Source organism: Vulpes vulpes, chromosome 2 (assembly GCF_048418805.1).
Source record: "Vulpes vulpes isolate BD-2025 chromosome 2, VulVul3, whole genome shotgun sequence".
NCBI lineage: Eukaryota > Metazoa > Chordata > Mammalia > Carnivora > Canidae > Vulpes > Vulpes vulpes.
In genome coordinates, this window is record NC_132781.1 from 103322936 (window position 1) to 103338427 (window position 15492).

Sequence of the window (15492 nt, forward strand, 5' to 3'; positions counted from 1 at the left end):
TTTCTTTACCTTTACTTGTTTTATTTTTAAGCAGAGGAATTTGAAGAGTCTTTCTGTAGTCCAGTCAGGCATATAGTTAAGATTGAGAATCCTTCTCCCAGCCCTGTCTGCCTCTTCCAAGCACAGGACCTCCATTCAGAATCCAAACTCTATTCAGAATCCAGAGTCCCCATAAAGGGACTTCCATTATGCCTGTGCTTCCTTATCGGGAAAAGCATATTTGTAGGGAACTTTTCCATTTTCCTTTCATCCTGTTAGTAGGAGGAAACAAAGCCAGTACAGAAGCTTCTAGAACTTTCTCCATGATGGTTAACAGCATTAGAATAACAAATACCTGTTTTGAATCCTGGTTGTGCCACTTACTAACCTTATGACTTTGGACAAGTCACCTTACCCCTCAGAGTCTGCTTCCTAACTGTGTAATATGAATAAAATACTTTTGCCTTCATAAGGTTGTTATAGCAAAATGAGCTAAAATAATAGAGTGATTAGCAAAGGGCGTGGCATGTGGAATGCACAAAATGGTAGATATTATTTTAACTCATGACAGTTATCTAATCCTCTCAAACAGGTTCTTAAATACTGAGGTTTATATCTCATCTATCTACCAATTCCCCAGTAACTGTCTATTGGCTTCCCATTTCCTGTTGGTTGAGCAACTGGATTCAGTGCCAGAAGTAATCCCAATTTTTTTTTCTTTAAATGGGCAGAATTCAATCAGCTGTAATTTTAATAGAATATGAAAATAATTCAGAATAGAATCAAGCAATAAAGAGATTAGATAATTCTTATCAAGTATAACATTTCCTGACTTAACGTTACATACAATGTCATCTACCAAAAAAATAAGCTCATTAATTAGAAAGAAATGCAGAATAATCAACCTCATTTGGGAGGATGGATTCTCTATCACAGAATTCACATCGTATTTCTGTGCCAGAAGAATCCTCTTGAATAATGACAACATCAAGTCGCAAAATCTCCTGAAAAATCTCACCCCCACTAAGAAGAGAAGTCAACTTTGCTTAGGACTACACAATTGTTTTTCTCAGTGGGAAAGGTCCTTTTTAAACAAAGAAGGATCTTTTAAACCAAGAATCAATATATGGAGGTTAAGTAAGTCAAACTCATAATAGAACACTTTTGTGTGAGGTTTAAGAATAACCTATGCCTACTTAGTATGTAGGATATGTGTAATATTTAAGATTCATCATATTAAAGAATCTAACACACTAACTTATGTTCTAATTTAAAATACATGAATAAACAGTTGATTTTAGACTTGGTTTTAAATTAAAAAGTTATAGGAAAATTTGCTATGTGTGAATATTTAAGAAAGAGAAGATCTATTACATTTAATACATTTATTAGATTTACTAGAATTATTTAAGTATAGAGGAAGGTTTAGTTAGATTTTAGGTATTTAGAATATTCAATTATATCTTTAGATACACTAAAATTGTTTAAGATGATTTAATTAACTATGTTTTTAAAGATTTTATTTATTTATATTTATTTGAAAGAGAAAGAGAAAGCAGGAGGGGTGGGGGGGATGGGGGAGAGAGAGAGAGAGAGAGAGAGAGAGAGAGAAACAGGCTCTCCACTGAGCAGGGAGCCTGATGCCAGGAGGGGCTCCATCCCAGGACCTTGGAATTATGACCTGAGCAGAAGTCAGCCGCTTAACCGACTGAGCCACCCAGGCACCTCTAATTAACTACATTTAATAATGGACTAAATAACCGTTTTCTTGAAACCAACTCTTAAAACTATTAAAAATTTAATAGCTACTTATACATTGAATTTAAGATTATAAATTGAATTTATGAAGGCAATTCAAAAGGTACAAACTTCCAGGTACAAGATAAATAAGTACTAGGGATTTAATGTACAACATGATTTCCATAGTTAATTAAACTGCTGAACAGTATATTTGAAAGCTGCTAAGAGAGTAAATCCTAAAAGTTCTTATCATAAGAAAAAAAATCCCCCCCCTTTTTTTTGATATCTGTATGAGATGACAGACGTTAACTAAATGCATCATGGTAATCATTTTGCAACGAATGTGAGTCAGGCCACTAGATTGTATACCTTCAACTTACACAGTGCTGTGTGTCAATTATGTCTCAATAAACTTGAAACAAAAAAAAAGTTGGCCTCAAAAATGTATGGAAAAATTAGGTTTTAAAACATATAAAGCTCAATTCATTTAATACCTAAATAGTTTTTTTCTGTCTGGAAGAACCACACACACACACACAAAAAAAAACACAAATTGACTGCTTCTCCCAAGTAAAAGGCTCTGCTAGATTTTCTCTAGCAGATTTTTCACTGATCTTTTATAGTTGGGAAAACACATATGATCCTCTAATAATTTCCTTCTGCTGCTGTAATAAATTATCACAGATTTAGTGGCTTAAAATAACAAAAATGTATTCTGGAACTATAGTCTAAAATCAAGATGCCAACAGGGCTGCATTCTTAGTAAAGGCTTCTGAGGACAATCTTTTCCTCTGCCTTTCCTGAGCTAAAGGTGTCTTAGACCAAAACAATCTCTTGTGCTGGCACGTGGCCATGCTATGAGTCAACGGTCATATGGGGCAAGTTCTGGGTAGCTATCAAACCACTGCCCAGAGAGCATTCTAGTTTGCTTTCCCAGTAGTTACTGGCTGCAGGAGACTGCATAATTAGTCTGATTTGAACCATCCTTGGTTTTGAGATGGCAAGTCAGAGAGCCTGTTTTGCACTAGTTGGATATTTATATTGGATTTCACCCTTTTTCACCAAAAAAAAAAAAAAAAAAAAAAAAATCTGTCACTTGGTTGGCCAATTTCCCTCCCTGCAGTCCACTTTGTATTCCATATTTCAATAGGCCAAGGTTTTGATGAAATGAAAAATAACATATTTTCTGCCTTGAAAAATGTATCCAAAACTTGGAAATAAGGCAGAAAGATTACTACGCCCTTTCAAAGTCTTACCAGGGCATTGTGTACCAAGTCCGCCAAAGGACAATATGACTTTGTACAAGATGATGCAGCTGTTTGGTCTACTATTTACTATCAGTTAGGACCCAGACTCTCTATAACGTTAGCTGGAAACATGTAGACAATGTAAGTTTTTCTGATGTGTACCCCTTGAATCGGATTTGTAGCCTTCTGTTTCCTTAATTACTGACTTAAATCTTTGACAAGTGCTCACTATATAGTTATATGAGAGATTTATACTTGAAAAAATACACTTTGGCAACATTTTGGTTTAGAAAACAAAAAAAACAAAAAACACCACCCCCATGAAGCATGTTCCAAGCAAGCTTAGGTTAGGGATGAGATATTAAGAGAACTACACTTAAAATGTGGAGGCTACAGAGGATTGTGAGTCAATTTAACCATCTGGTTAGCCGGAACTCTCTTATCCATGCCCCTGTATTTGGCCATCTATAAATGAGGAATAGCATTAAAAACAGAATGTTTTTTAAAAAGGCACTGTTAAGAGGATGAAAAGGCAAGCCACAGACCGGGAGACAACTTTATTTTTTTAAAGATTTTTATTTATTTATTCATAGAGACACACAGAGAGAGAGAGAGAGAGAGAGGCAGAGACATAGGCAGAGGGAGGGAAAGCCTGATGTGGGACTCGATTCAGGGTCTCCAGGATCACGCCCTGGGCTGCAGGCGGCGCTAAACCGCTGCGCCACCGCGCCCGGGAGACAACTTTAAATAACGTATCTAATAAATGGCTTATAGGCAAGTTAAACAACTCTTGAAACTCAATCATAAGAAAATCCAATTAAAAATTGAAGATTTGAACAAACACTTCGCCAAGATATAAGGATGGCAAACACGTACACGAAACGATGTTCAACAGTAGTCATTAGGGAAATGCAAATTAAACTCACAGTGAGACACTTAGAATGCCTAAAGTCAGTGACCAGGTCGACTGTTGGCATGAATGAACTGTGACTCTCATATACCAAGAGTGGGAATGTAACCAAAGCGAGGATCACTTTGAAAAAAATGTGCCAGTTTCCTGAAAAGTTCAATGTACACTTACCATATGATCCTGCCAGTCCATTCTTCGTTTTTGTGGCTTACCAAAGAGAGATGAAAACAAGTGTTTCCACAGAGACTTATACATGAATGTTCTAGCAGTCTTACAGCTTCATTTGTTGTAGCTAAAGACTAGAAGCAACGCAAATGTCCCCTAACAGGGAGTTATAGTGAATGAACTCTTACTTAAACTGAGGCACTAGACATTCCCAACCTATACAAAAATTTGTAACTTTGTGTGTGGAGAACAAAGGCAAAAGAAAAATTAAATTTCCTTTGCAGCACATTGACAAGTATTTAAGATAGGCAGGGTGACCTACCTCCAGGAACTCAACTGGTTCTATGCTAATACTTTGCTAAAGGCAAAAGGCAACCTTAGCTTGACATTAGCCTGACCTCCAGGATGCTGTCTTCTTTAACATAGAAAAAATCCCTTTGGAAATTTCCTTTATCTCTACCTCCCCTCTCCCCACCATCTATGTTGGCAATCATCCTCCAAGCATATGGCACACTGATGTACATCTGAAGGGTCTCATGACTAAAGTTTTACTAGACAGTAGTAAATAACGCCTCAAGATCCTGCAAACCTGGCTTCTAAATTCCTTAGAGACTTATGTATGCTACCCGTAACCACCCCCCACCAACTTGAAAGTATAGAATTGGTCACTCCTCACAACCCCAGTGCAGCTCTTTCTGCCCAAGGGTCCTGTCCCCATGCTTTATTTATTTATTTTTTTTAAATTTTTATTTATTTATGATAGTCACAGAGAGAGAAAGAGAGAGAGGCAGAGACATAGGCAGAGGGAGAAGCAGGCTCCATGCACCGGGAGCCCGATGTGGGATTCGATCCCGGGTCTCCAGGATCGCGCCCTGGGCCAAAGGCAGGCGCAAACCGCTGCGCCACCCAGGGATCCCCATGTCACCATGCTTTAATAAAACTTTTTGCAGGGATCCCTGGGTGGTGCAGCGGTTTAGCGCCTGCCTTTGGCCCAGGGCGCGATCCTGGAGACCCGGGATCGAATCCCACATCGGGCTCCCGGTGCATGGAGCCTGCTTCTCCCTCTGCCTGTGTCTCTGCCTCTCTCTCTCTCTCTCTCTCTGTGTGTGACTATCATAAATAAATAAATAAAAATTAACACTTTAAAAAAAAAAAAAACTTTTTGCATTGAAGACATCTCAAAAATTCTTTCTTGGCCATTTGCTCCCAGATCCCAAGATTTCCCATCAGTATCTGTGTAATTGTTGTGTAGATATCTTTTATCACATTCTCAAAGAGGTCTTTGAGAATTGGAGGGAGTTAAGTCACTACTTTTGAGGAATCTAATTAATATAATGAAAATTTATGATCTTATCCAATATTAGATTTTATGTCTTTTTTTTTTTTTTTTAAGTAAGAACACCATTTAAGAATACACAATGTGTAGAAGATCTCAGATACACCTCACAGTGGAGGAGATACTCCAGTGTGTTTTTCCAATACTACCAATTCTCCAATTCTCAGCATACATAGACTAGGTGTTCGACAACTTTGCTCAATTCTGACACTATGCACTTGGAGAACGGGGCAGGCCCCACAGATGAGAGGCTCACTCACAAAACTGCACTTTTCGGGATCCCTGGGTGGTGCAGCGGTTTGGCACCTGCCTTTGGCCCAGAGCGCGATCCTGGAGAGCCGGGATCGAATCCCATGTCGGGCTCCCGGTGCAATGGAGCTTGCTTATCCCTCTGTCTATGTCTCTGCCTCTGTGTGTGTGACTATCATAAATAAATAAAAATTTAAAAAAAATAGTTAAAAAAAAAAAGCTGCACTTTTCCCTCCTGCTTTAGATGCCATGTCCGGACTGTCACCTCATCTATGACTGGCTCTAGATGGAAGGTTCCTGCAATCCCTTTCTTGGGTTTGATTAATCTGCTAGAGTGGCCCACAGAACTCCACATTTATTTATATTTACCAGTTTACTATGAAGGATGTAGAACAACCAGATGAAGAGGTACAGAGGGGACGGTCTGAAAGGGCTCCCATGGAACTAGGGTGTATCACCATCCCAGCATATAGATATTTTCACTAATTGTGAATCTTATCAATCTTGTTCAAGAATTTTCAGAGGGGAGCCTGGCTGGCTCAGCTGGTGGAGCACGCCACACTTGATCTCAGGGTTGTGAGTTTGAGCCCATGCTCAAGGTAGAGATTACTTTAAAAAGAAAAATCTTTAAAAAAAGAAAAAAAAAAAAAGCTTTCATAGAGCTTCGTCAGCAGCACCCCTCCATCTTCCTCTTCCAGAGGCTGGTAAGCAGAGCTGAAAGCTCCCATCTTCTAACCATTTGGTATTCCTGGTGACCGGTTCCACTCTGAGCCTATATATAGGTCCACCCTGAGTCACCTCATTTACTGTAAGCTCAAAAGAGCTTTCTCATGAATGACAAAAAACACTCAAATCATTCAGGAAATTCCAAGGGTTTGAGGAGCTTTGTCTCAGGACCAGGGTTCAAAGACCAGATATCTTTCTTTTCATACCACACACAGCCTCTTGGATTGCTGTCCTACAGCCCAGGGATTCCCCTTCTCTGGTCAGTGGACCTTCTGCAGGGCCACAGTTGTTCGGACCGGAAAGAGAAACTGACCCATGGCAGGGAAAAGAACAATGTAAGTGGGGAATATGAAACTGTAATTGAAACCAATTAAAAGCAGAAAGCTGAACAACAAAATGTATTGATGCCTTTGCAAGGCTCGATTTTCAACTAAGTAACTTTTCCCTCTTCTGCACACCTCCCCTCCTCCTCTCTGGGTCTTTTGTTTCAGGAACCCCACGCCGCCCTGAACACATGATAAACAAGCCTGGCAACAGGGACACAACTCCTGCGGAAACTGAAACTGGCTGGATCCTGTATTTCCCTCTAACAGCCCCCAGACCCTTCCTTCTGGCAGGCCTCCTCTGCCCAGGGAAGCAATAAAGCTATTTGATGTGGGGAACCGGCAGGTTTCCTTTGACAAGTCCTTGAGACATGCAGAGTGACATTCTTCTAGGGACACAGCTGCCTCGATGTTGATACTTTGCTAAGATCAAGAGGCCACCTTATTAGCTTGATCTCTCCTTGGAGTCTACTTTAACATATAAACGTTCCCCTGGAGACTTCCTTTATTTCCCCACGATACATGTGGGCAATCACTCCCCAAGCATATCATCTACCGATATATGTCTCAAGGGTCTCATGACTGTTTTTACTAAACAGTACTAGAAGCATTTTCCTCAAGATAGCTAGCCCCCTCTGGAGCCTGGAAACCTTGTTTCCAAACTACCTGGGAGGCTTACACTATCTCTAACCCCCACTCCCAGCTTGAAAGTATATAATGGGCCGCTCCTCATGCCCCAAGGGCAGCTCTTTCTGCCCTGGGTCTTATCCCCAGGCTTTTTAATAAAACCATCTTTTTGCACCAAAGACATCTCAAGAATTCTTTGTTGGCCATTGGTTTCAAACCCCGACACCTTTTCCTATATCACTATTGTTCCTCTTTGTCCCAAACTCTGTCTTCGTGTTTTTTGACTCCAAAGCTCAGAGGTCAGTTTTCAACAACATAACTTAGGACCTAATGATGATCTGACTTCTTACTTGCACAAAGATAAAACTATAGGAGCTATTTGATTTGGACATTATCTGCCCTGTGGACTTCCTAGGAAACAGGTGAAAAAGAGATGGGTAAGAAAAAGAACTTTCTGATTCCTCCTTGCTATCCCTGAGCCTGGGTCTCTGGTCCTGGTCTATTCCAAAAACCCAGTTGTATCGCTGACCTTGGGTTCCCTAAGCACCCACAACTTGACCTTACCCCTGTAATGAATTCCCATTGCTTTGTTAGCTTAGGTAGGTTTCTATCACTTGCAACAAAAAGACTGTTAAAACAGACCTTTATCTTTAAAAGAAATCACTGGGTTCATGTCATATTGGAAAAGTAATTATTTATTATGACAAAAATAAAACTGTTGACTGAAAACAAATGAATGTTACACTGTATTGCACCATGATTGTAAATGAGCCAAATCTTGTCTAAAAGATGAACATTCCAGAGCAAACAGCATCCTTTTTCACTTGGGTGAGTGGGCATGCAAGCAACTCATTAAAACATAATTGCAGAAATAAAAAAATTGTGAGTACCAGCAACCTAAACTTAACATATAAAAGAAGCATTTTATGACAGTAATGAAGCTATTAAATTTAAAACACATCTTTAAACAGTCCCACCCTTAGTAGAACATGCTTTGATCCATTTTCAAGAAGTGATGATGTAAACACATTAAGTTATTGGTTTGCTCTTTTATTAATGCTATATATTAGACCAATAGCACACATCTCAGTTGCTTGGTTGGGGTTAAGAAGCAGTTTGTAGAGTGAAAGACATTCTTTTTTTCCCCCCCTCTATGCAATACCATGGGACCCACAGAGAGATCCAATTCCTAATTTTGCCCGTATTGACACCATCTATTTTGACGAAGCTGATTAGCTAAGATATTGTTATGGTTTTTGTAGAAAGCCTGAAGCTTGATGGATAACAAGAGTTTGTATTTAAACCTTAAGAAATGAACATAAATATAAATACACTTAGTTTTATATTTTGAGGCAGGAAGTATATTTTACAGGGCCTGCTGTTTCCTCTTTAATGCTCTAAAGCACCAATTCATACGAAGATGGCAATGTGTGATTATAATCATTATATTCTGATTAGGAGAAATCCAGGGACAAGGCTGTAATTGCTTTTAGTCTTTTTTTTTTTTTTTTAAACCATGCTCTGTGCAATAAAGAGGGTAAAATTTTAAACTATTACACAATCAGAAAAAATCATAACCATCATTTTATAAATGCACAGTTTTAATGAAATAGCAGCTAAACTTTTTTTAATTGAAATTAAAAATTTCGTAACTACACTGAACAGTTTACTCCAAGAGAATAAAAGAGGGGCTTGTCCAGTCCCTGAACTTCCTGAGGGAAAATATAAGAAGAATTAAAGTGTTTAAGAGTCTCTTATAAATAGGGCCAACATATGCAAATAAATCATACACAACCAAGATCAAATGAGAAACATTTGATATCTTCCCAACACGGAATGAAATATAGTCACAGTTAATATAATCAATCAAATTTTGGGGTTTTCTCTTGCCCTGATTTGGTTTTAATGAAACTAAGTAAGTACTGACTGAGCACTTGCCTGTGTGCTTTAATGAAGACAGTATGTGAATCTGCTATACCAGGTTAGTCCTGCTGGTGGCAAACAAGAATAAAATGAAACAGAATCTCCAAGGAATGCTATCCCTTGGTTGCGAATTTTGCATATTTCAAATACAGTTTGGGTGAAGGGGGTATTTATGGATGCAAATCCCACAAGCTTGAGCAAAGCACCTTATGGATTGAAAAATGAGGTAACATTTTAATTGAAATTTTACAAGTTTGTGCAAGAGATCATTGCCACTCTTCTAGAACTTTGTTATCTATTCCAAAAGATATGCATTGCACATTTTATTTCTCCATTTCTAGGAGACAATGTAGATGACCAATTTAATTAAAAAGATGTGACTGACAACACTAACAAATTCTAAAAAACCTGATCAGTCTTTGGTCCTTTGGCCACTTTAAAAGTAAGATATCTACTACAGTAAGACTGTACTTTCTTCTTAGTAACTTTAAGTGCCTTTATTGAGGATACTCACTGTTTCCATTCACATGTTCTATTACTTCATATCCTTTTGAAGATTTTTCTACGTCATGTTTATCTTTACTAAATCAACTGTTTTGACATTCATTTCTAGTAGGACTCTATACCTCGAAATTAACCTTCCTCCCAAATTTTACCCAATCATATGCATTTAAAACTGATTTTGGATGTGCTGAACACAATATCTTTTCTACTTTAAAATGGAGTTGATGTTTTTTTTTAATAGACCTTTTCTATTTAATTTTGGCCACCTAGAACTCTTAAAAAAAAATGCTTTTGGGGAACCTGACTTGGATTTCAGCCTTCACAATAATGCTAAATGAGTAAGGATGAAATATTACTGAAGGAACTAACCTTGAATGTAAACTATTCTCAGAATTAGACATTTGTAAAATAGTGACAGCCTGGCTGCGCTGTCATTTCAATACTGGAAAGTCGAACAGAATTGGAGTTTGGGGTAGCATCTAAAGCCGATATACTCAAATTGAACACCAATAAAAAATAAATTTATTAAAAAAATAATAATAATAAAGCCAATATACTATGAACAAACTGACCACTTCTAATTTGTAAAAGCCAGGAAACAAGATATTCTCTAGAAAAGAGTATTTTAAACACAACACTGGTGTTTTTTCAGCAGCTTTCAATCATTTTCTTAGTAATATGGCTTATTTTCTCTTCTGCATTGTCATTAGCTCTTAGCTCAATTGAAGCTAAGTAGCAGTTACTAGTTGATACTTTGTTTCCTTATTTGATTGTATTCATCAACTAACCAAAATGATAATGAAATGGGTATCAAAGAACAGATAAAAGTGAATTTAATTTCATATTACATGTCCTTTCCTAGTATTTTTAGCTTTTCTTGATTTAATGTAGTGTTCAGAATTTTAAAACCAAGATATGATGGAGCTCTCTGGCTGGCCTAAGTTCCTCAGTATGGGGAAAAACAAAGGCCATGAACAGTAACTGTCTAAGGAACAGTAACTGTCTAGGGTCAACTAGATAAGTAATGGCCATATTAAGATTCAAATCCACTTCTTTAAGACAGCCAGCACAATGTTCTACCAAATACAAGTTACCAGACTGCATTTCGAAGTGACTTTATCCCAACAAAATATGAAAAGATAGTTTAGAATTAAACTGGAAATGAAAGATTTTGGATCCAAAGCCATAGACGAAAAGTTTAGACTCATGAAGTTGGTCTTCAAAGATGAATGTCAATGGAATTTACCTATCCAAAGGCATAATACCACTACATTTTCTACTGATATAGTTTTACATAGTCAAGAATTAAATGGGTGATATAGTCACAAACAATTCCATTTCTAATTTGTCCTAAAATACACCAAAAAGATTTTTAAAAATATAAAGATTTATTGTTTTCTTTAAAATTTACTTTGCTTTGTTGATTCCCCATAGTTCTTCAGAGAATTTTTACAGCACTGCCTGCATCACTCACTGTTTCCATAGGAAAATATCTTCTCTTTATGCTATAGAAAATAAAAGTTAATTTATGCTTAATCAAAATGACTTTGGCTCAAAGGATAGTGCCCATTTAAAAATCATTTTTAACAATAAAACTTGAATTTATTCTCTTTCCCTAATATAGAATAAAATTATACCTTTAAGCACACCTAACAGAACCTAAAAGCAAAATTATATATTTAACTATCAGTTTTCCAAATAGATTATACATATATTATTTCAGATTTTAAGGAGTTAAATTACACTAACAGTACAAATTATATAGTATATTTCCATGTAAAAGAGCCTGTTAATTCTAAGAATTCCCAAATGGGCTGCAATAAGAACAGTGGGTTTAAATATGAAGAATTCAACATGCTCAAAATGAAGAAAAATGCCATGTTTGGGTGGCAGTTACATTTCAGTTCTAATAAAATATTAAAAGATTTGTTAAACTTTCTTCATCCTCCAAATAAAAGTAAAATCTAAAATAATCTCCAAAAAGTAATGTAGGTGGGTCCCTTGCTTTCCACTACTTACTAGAAACTTTGCTAGGCAACTGAAAGGGTGGTGGGGAGGGTGAATTTCGAATTATTTCATTGTCTTGTTACTCAGCTGCTAATCTGACCTCTATAGAACAGGTATAGTACAAAATTGAGAACTCATCTCAAAATGTGTAGAAAGGCACTAATTACAAATTTACATTTTTCACCAGACAGTATCTTACAGTTGACTGACAATGAATGTCAGAATCAATCCTTTAGTATTACATACTTGCTTGGGTCAAATAAAACATTCTCTTGGAGTAAAGGATAATCAGTTTTCATATCACTGTAACAGGAAAACACTAATGAAAACCTATAAAAACACTTTTTAAAAGTCTTAACATGAATTTCCTATTTGAACTTTCCCAATTATTGCCACAAAAACTAGTGGGATGTCGATTTCATTTTCAACACCACTAACATAAACCATTTCTAATTCCAAACTAACAAAATGCCTTTTAAAAAAATTTAGAAAATAAATTGTATTTTAAAAAATTAAATAGCAAACTTGAATCTATACTAATAGTTGTCTGACAAAATACAATCAACTATTAAAAACACTTTTAATATAATGCTGATGTGGTAATATAAAAAATAACCGCATAATTTGATAGAAGAAAATTGAGCCAGCCAATCTTATTAGATAAAAGATACATTTCATAATAAGAATGGATACAGGAGTATTAAGTATATTTTCTCAGGATGAAGAGAATTATTCTCAGTATTTATGGCTAAACTCTATGACCAAGATAGAAATCTGGCAAAGTGTGCTTTAGGTAAATAATTCCTCCTGCCCGGTCCCCAAACACATACCACAAAGCATCCATATTGATTTACGTTTGCTCTTCTCTCATGTTCTAGACTATGGATTTTATTAAAAACAAAATTTACCCTCTACCTGGTACGGAATCACTAAAAAAAAGGTTCAAAACAAGGTTAATAAACCACTAGTTCCCAAAGTCCAGAAAGCTTTTCTCTGGCCATTTTTCAGTTCTAGGGTGTGCTACCACTAAATAGAAAGAAAATATTACCACATTCAACTAAATTAGACTAAATATAATAAATCAAGTATACTTGAAAACAGAGCAAAAGTAAAACCAATTTACAATAAAAAATATTAAAATTAAAATACCACTTCTGAACAGGTATTTTAGATATTCTTATGAACACTGATTCCTATTTTTGACCCAAATTTTAAAAAATACTGCAAAAATGAAGTATTATTCTCTATGCATTTTATACCTTTCGTTATGGCAAAATCACACTTGAAATAGAGGATCAAAAATATAATACTTGTCCTCCCTCTTAACAATGCACTAGAGTACTGTTCATATTAGACAACTGCCTTGAAAACTTTTAATGATATGTAATAAACTTTTGATAGATTATGACTTTTTCTTATTTTTCAAGATGTTAGTGTTAACATTCAGTCTCCTAGTAATACTGTAAAAGCTTGGATTAAAACTCAGCAGTGTCCTATAACCCAGCAAAAGACTTTAGAACATCATGTTCTATAAAGATGGCAACTGTTTTAAATTTATCACACTATAACCTCAGATAGATTTAAGGAAAGCCATATGGTTTTCTAAGTAATATACTGCTGGTGGTAGAAACACTATTCAAATTCAGACACAATTTCAAAATTTTAAGAAATGAAATGTTTATACTTCTGCTTCAGCTATTCCTGAAAGCAGATGTGCTCTCCTTTGCAAATGGAATAGCTGAAATTTTTGCTGATAATAAAGTTGCTTATAATTGATAGTAAAATATATACTGAGTGTCTTGTTTTGATATTAGTGCTGGTATGCTTTGATAATTTCTGATAGTTAATGTATGTGTTGAATAATGTGACATTTTAAAAATATCAGATTTATCAGATTTATCCAAAATATTACTATTGAAGTTGGGCTTTCAAATATTTTTCCTTGGTTAGTATTTGGTCAAAACTAATCTCATGTTGGAGGCAGAAACATGAATTTAATTCTTTAAGATAAAACAGCCTACTTAATTTCCATGCTAATAGTGACTTAAAATTATTTCATGACTGTAATAATAGGGGAGAAATTAACTTAAGGGCAGTTCTCATAGATGGTTAATCTTCCTTATATATATATATATTTTGGGCAGATTTTTTTCTTTATAAGTTCTATCCAAAAGACAAGTGGTCTGAAGAGGGAGCAAATATTTAGTGCTGGTTAAGTTTGCAAGCAGTACCCGATGATTTCCACTACTACTCTGTCAAACCAGTAATTATCTGGTAGGGAAAGGGGGTGGTCAAGAAATAAAAGAAGTTGGTCATTAAAGTTATTACAATACTTCAGAAAACATTAAACATATGACAAACATTTCTTACAAGGCAGTCATTGAATAATTAGATCAGCAGTCAGAAGAATTATGTTGCTGAAAACATAGTTATACATTATGTTCATCCAACTGAAGATTAGTGCATTAAAAAAAAGTTAAGAAAAAAATCTTTTATGTTCCAGTTCAGCTGCACTTGATTCAAGTGTTGCTCATAGAGGTTTGTGTTGTTATAAATTAAACATGCTGCTGCCTTAGCAGCCAAAGGTACTAGGAAAATGTTCATGTCACAGAATAAATAGAGCAGTCTCTTTTCAAGCAAAAAGTTATCTCACACCAATTCGGGAGGTCATCCACTCTAGACCTTGGCATAATCTGAAACAAAAGATAGAAGTACTTTCAAAATGGAAGTATTTATCATTGAAAGCATACTTACTATTTTTTAAGTCTTACCCAAAAGTCGGTATTACGATAATTATTTATACAGGTAAGTGAAATATGTAGGTAATGCTACAAGAAGTGGAATTTTGAAGAGGATGATTCACTTAGACAAGAGATGTGAATCAGATTAGCTGAGTAATTGGGCAATGGTTTCAGTCTCATCTTGAAGATAACCACTTTGGCAGTTTTACCAGCAAGATTGCAAATACTTCCCTTCCACCTTCCTTTAAGGTTAAAACTGAAGCCAGTATAGAAAGGCAATAGGAACTTCATACCCTCTGAAATTCTACAGAATGGAATCCTTAAAGGATAGGTTAAAAAAAAAAAATCTACATCCAGCCATTATATTACTAATAGGCTATTACTAATAAGCTATTTCTAATAGGAGCATAACTAAGAAGGTCAAGTTGATTAGAGGATAAATAAACTCCTGGAAATCGACTAGATAAGTCAGATATAACACACGAGGTTCTCTTTAGCCTACTCTATCCAAACTTAAGTTTTTAGGAAAGAAGAATACACTATTAGGAAGCATTTGTCTCAGGATCCCTGGATGGCTCAGTGGTTTAATGCCTGCCTTTGGCCCAGGGCCTGATCCTAGAGTCCCGGGATCAAGTCCCGCATTGGGCTCCTTGCATGGAGCCTGCTTCCCTAGGTCTCTGCCTCTCTCTCTGCGTCTCTCATGAATAAATAAATAAAATCTTTAAAAAAAAAAAAAAAAAAAGGAAGCATTTGTCTCAAATGTTGACTCTCAAAAAGTATATCCCGTGAAAGGACTCTTGATAAGAGAGGAGATGTACTCTTGTGAAAAGTTGAAAGCTCATGCTTAATTAAGCCTTTACCGAAAATGTGAAATTTCTTTGAAGCATCCACTTTAATTCAGGCAACATTATAGTTTTTCCCCCAGTTAGTAATGACAAAAGCAAGAAATGAACAGCAACTAAAAATCTGGATTGTGGGATGCCTGGGTAGCTCAGCGGTTGAGCGTCTGCCTTTG

General features: G+C 36.1%; 1 protein-coding gene across 1 annotated transcript in view; it reads right to left on the reverse strand.

Annotated features, from left to right (window-relative positions):
- Positions 1 to 7979: 7979 nt before the first annotated feature.
- Positions 7980 to 15492, reverse strand: part of ARL5B (ARF like GTPase 5B) — a 30055-nt gene continuing 22542 nt past the window's right edge. Inside the window, exon 6 of the mRNA XM_026015787.2 lies at positions 7980 to 14429. Within this exon, the coding sequence (XP_025871572.1) occupies positions 14381 to 14429 (49 nt within the window). The 3' untranslated portion in view covers positions 7980 to 14380. The remainder of the gene's footprint in view (positions 14430 to 15492) is intronic.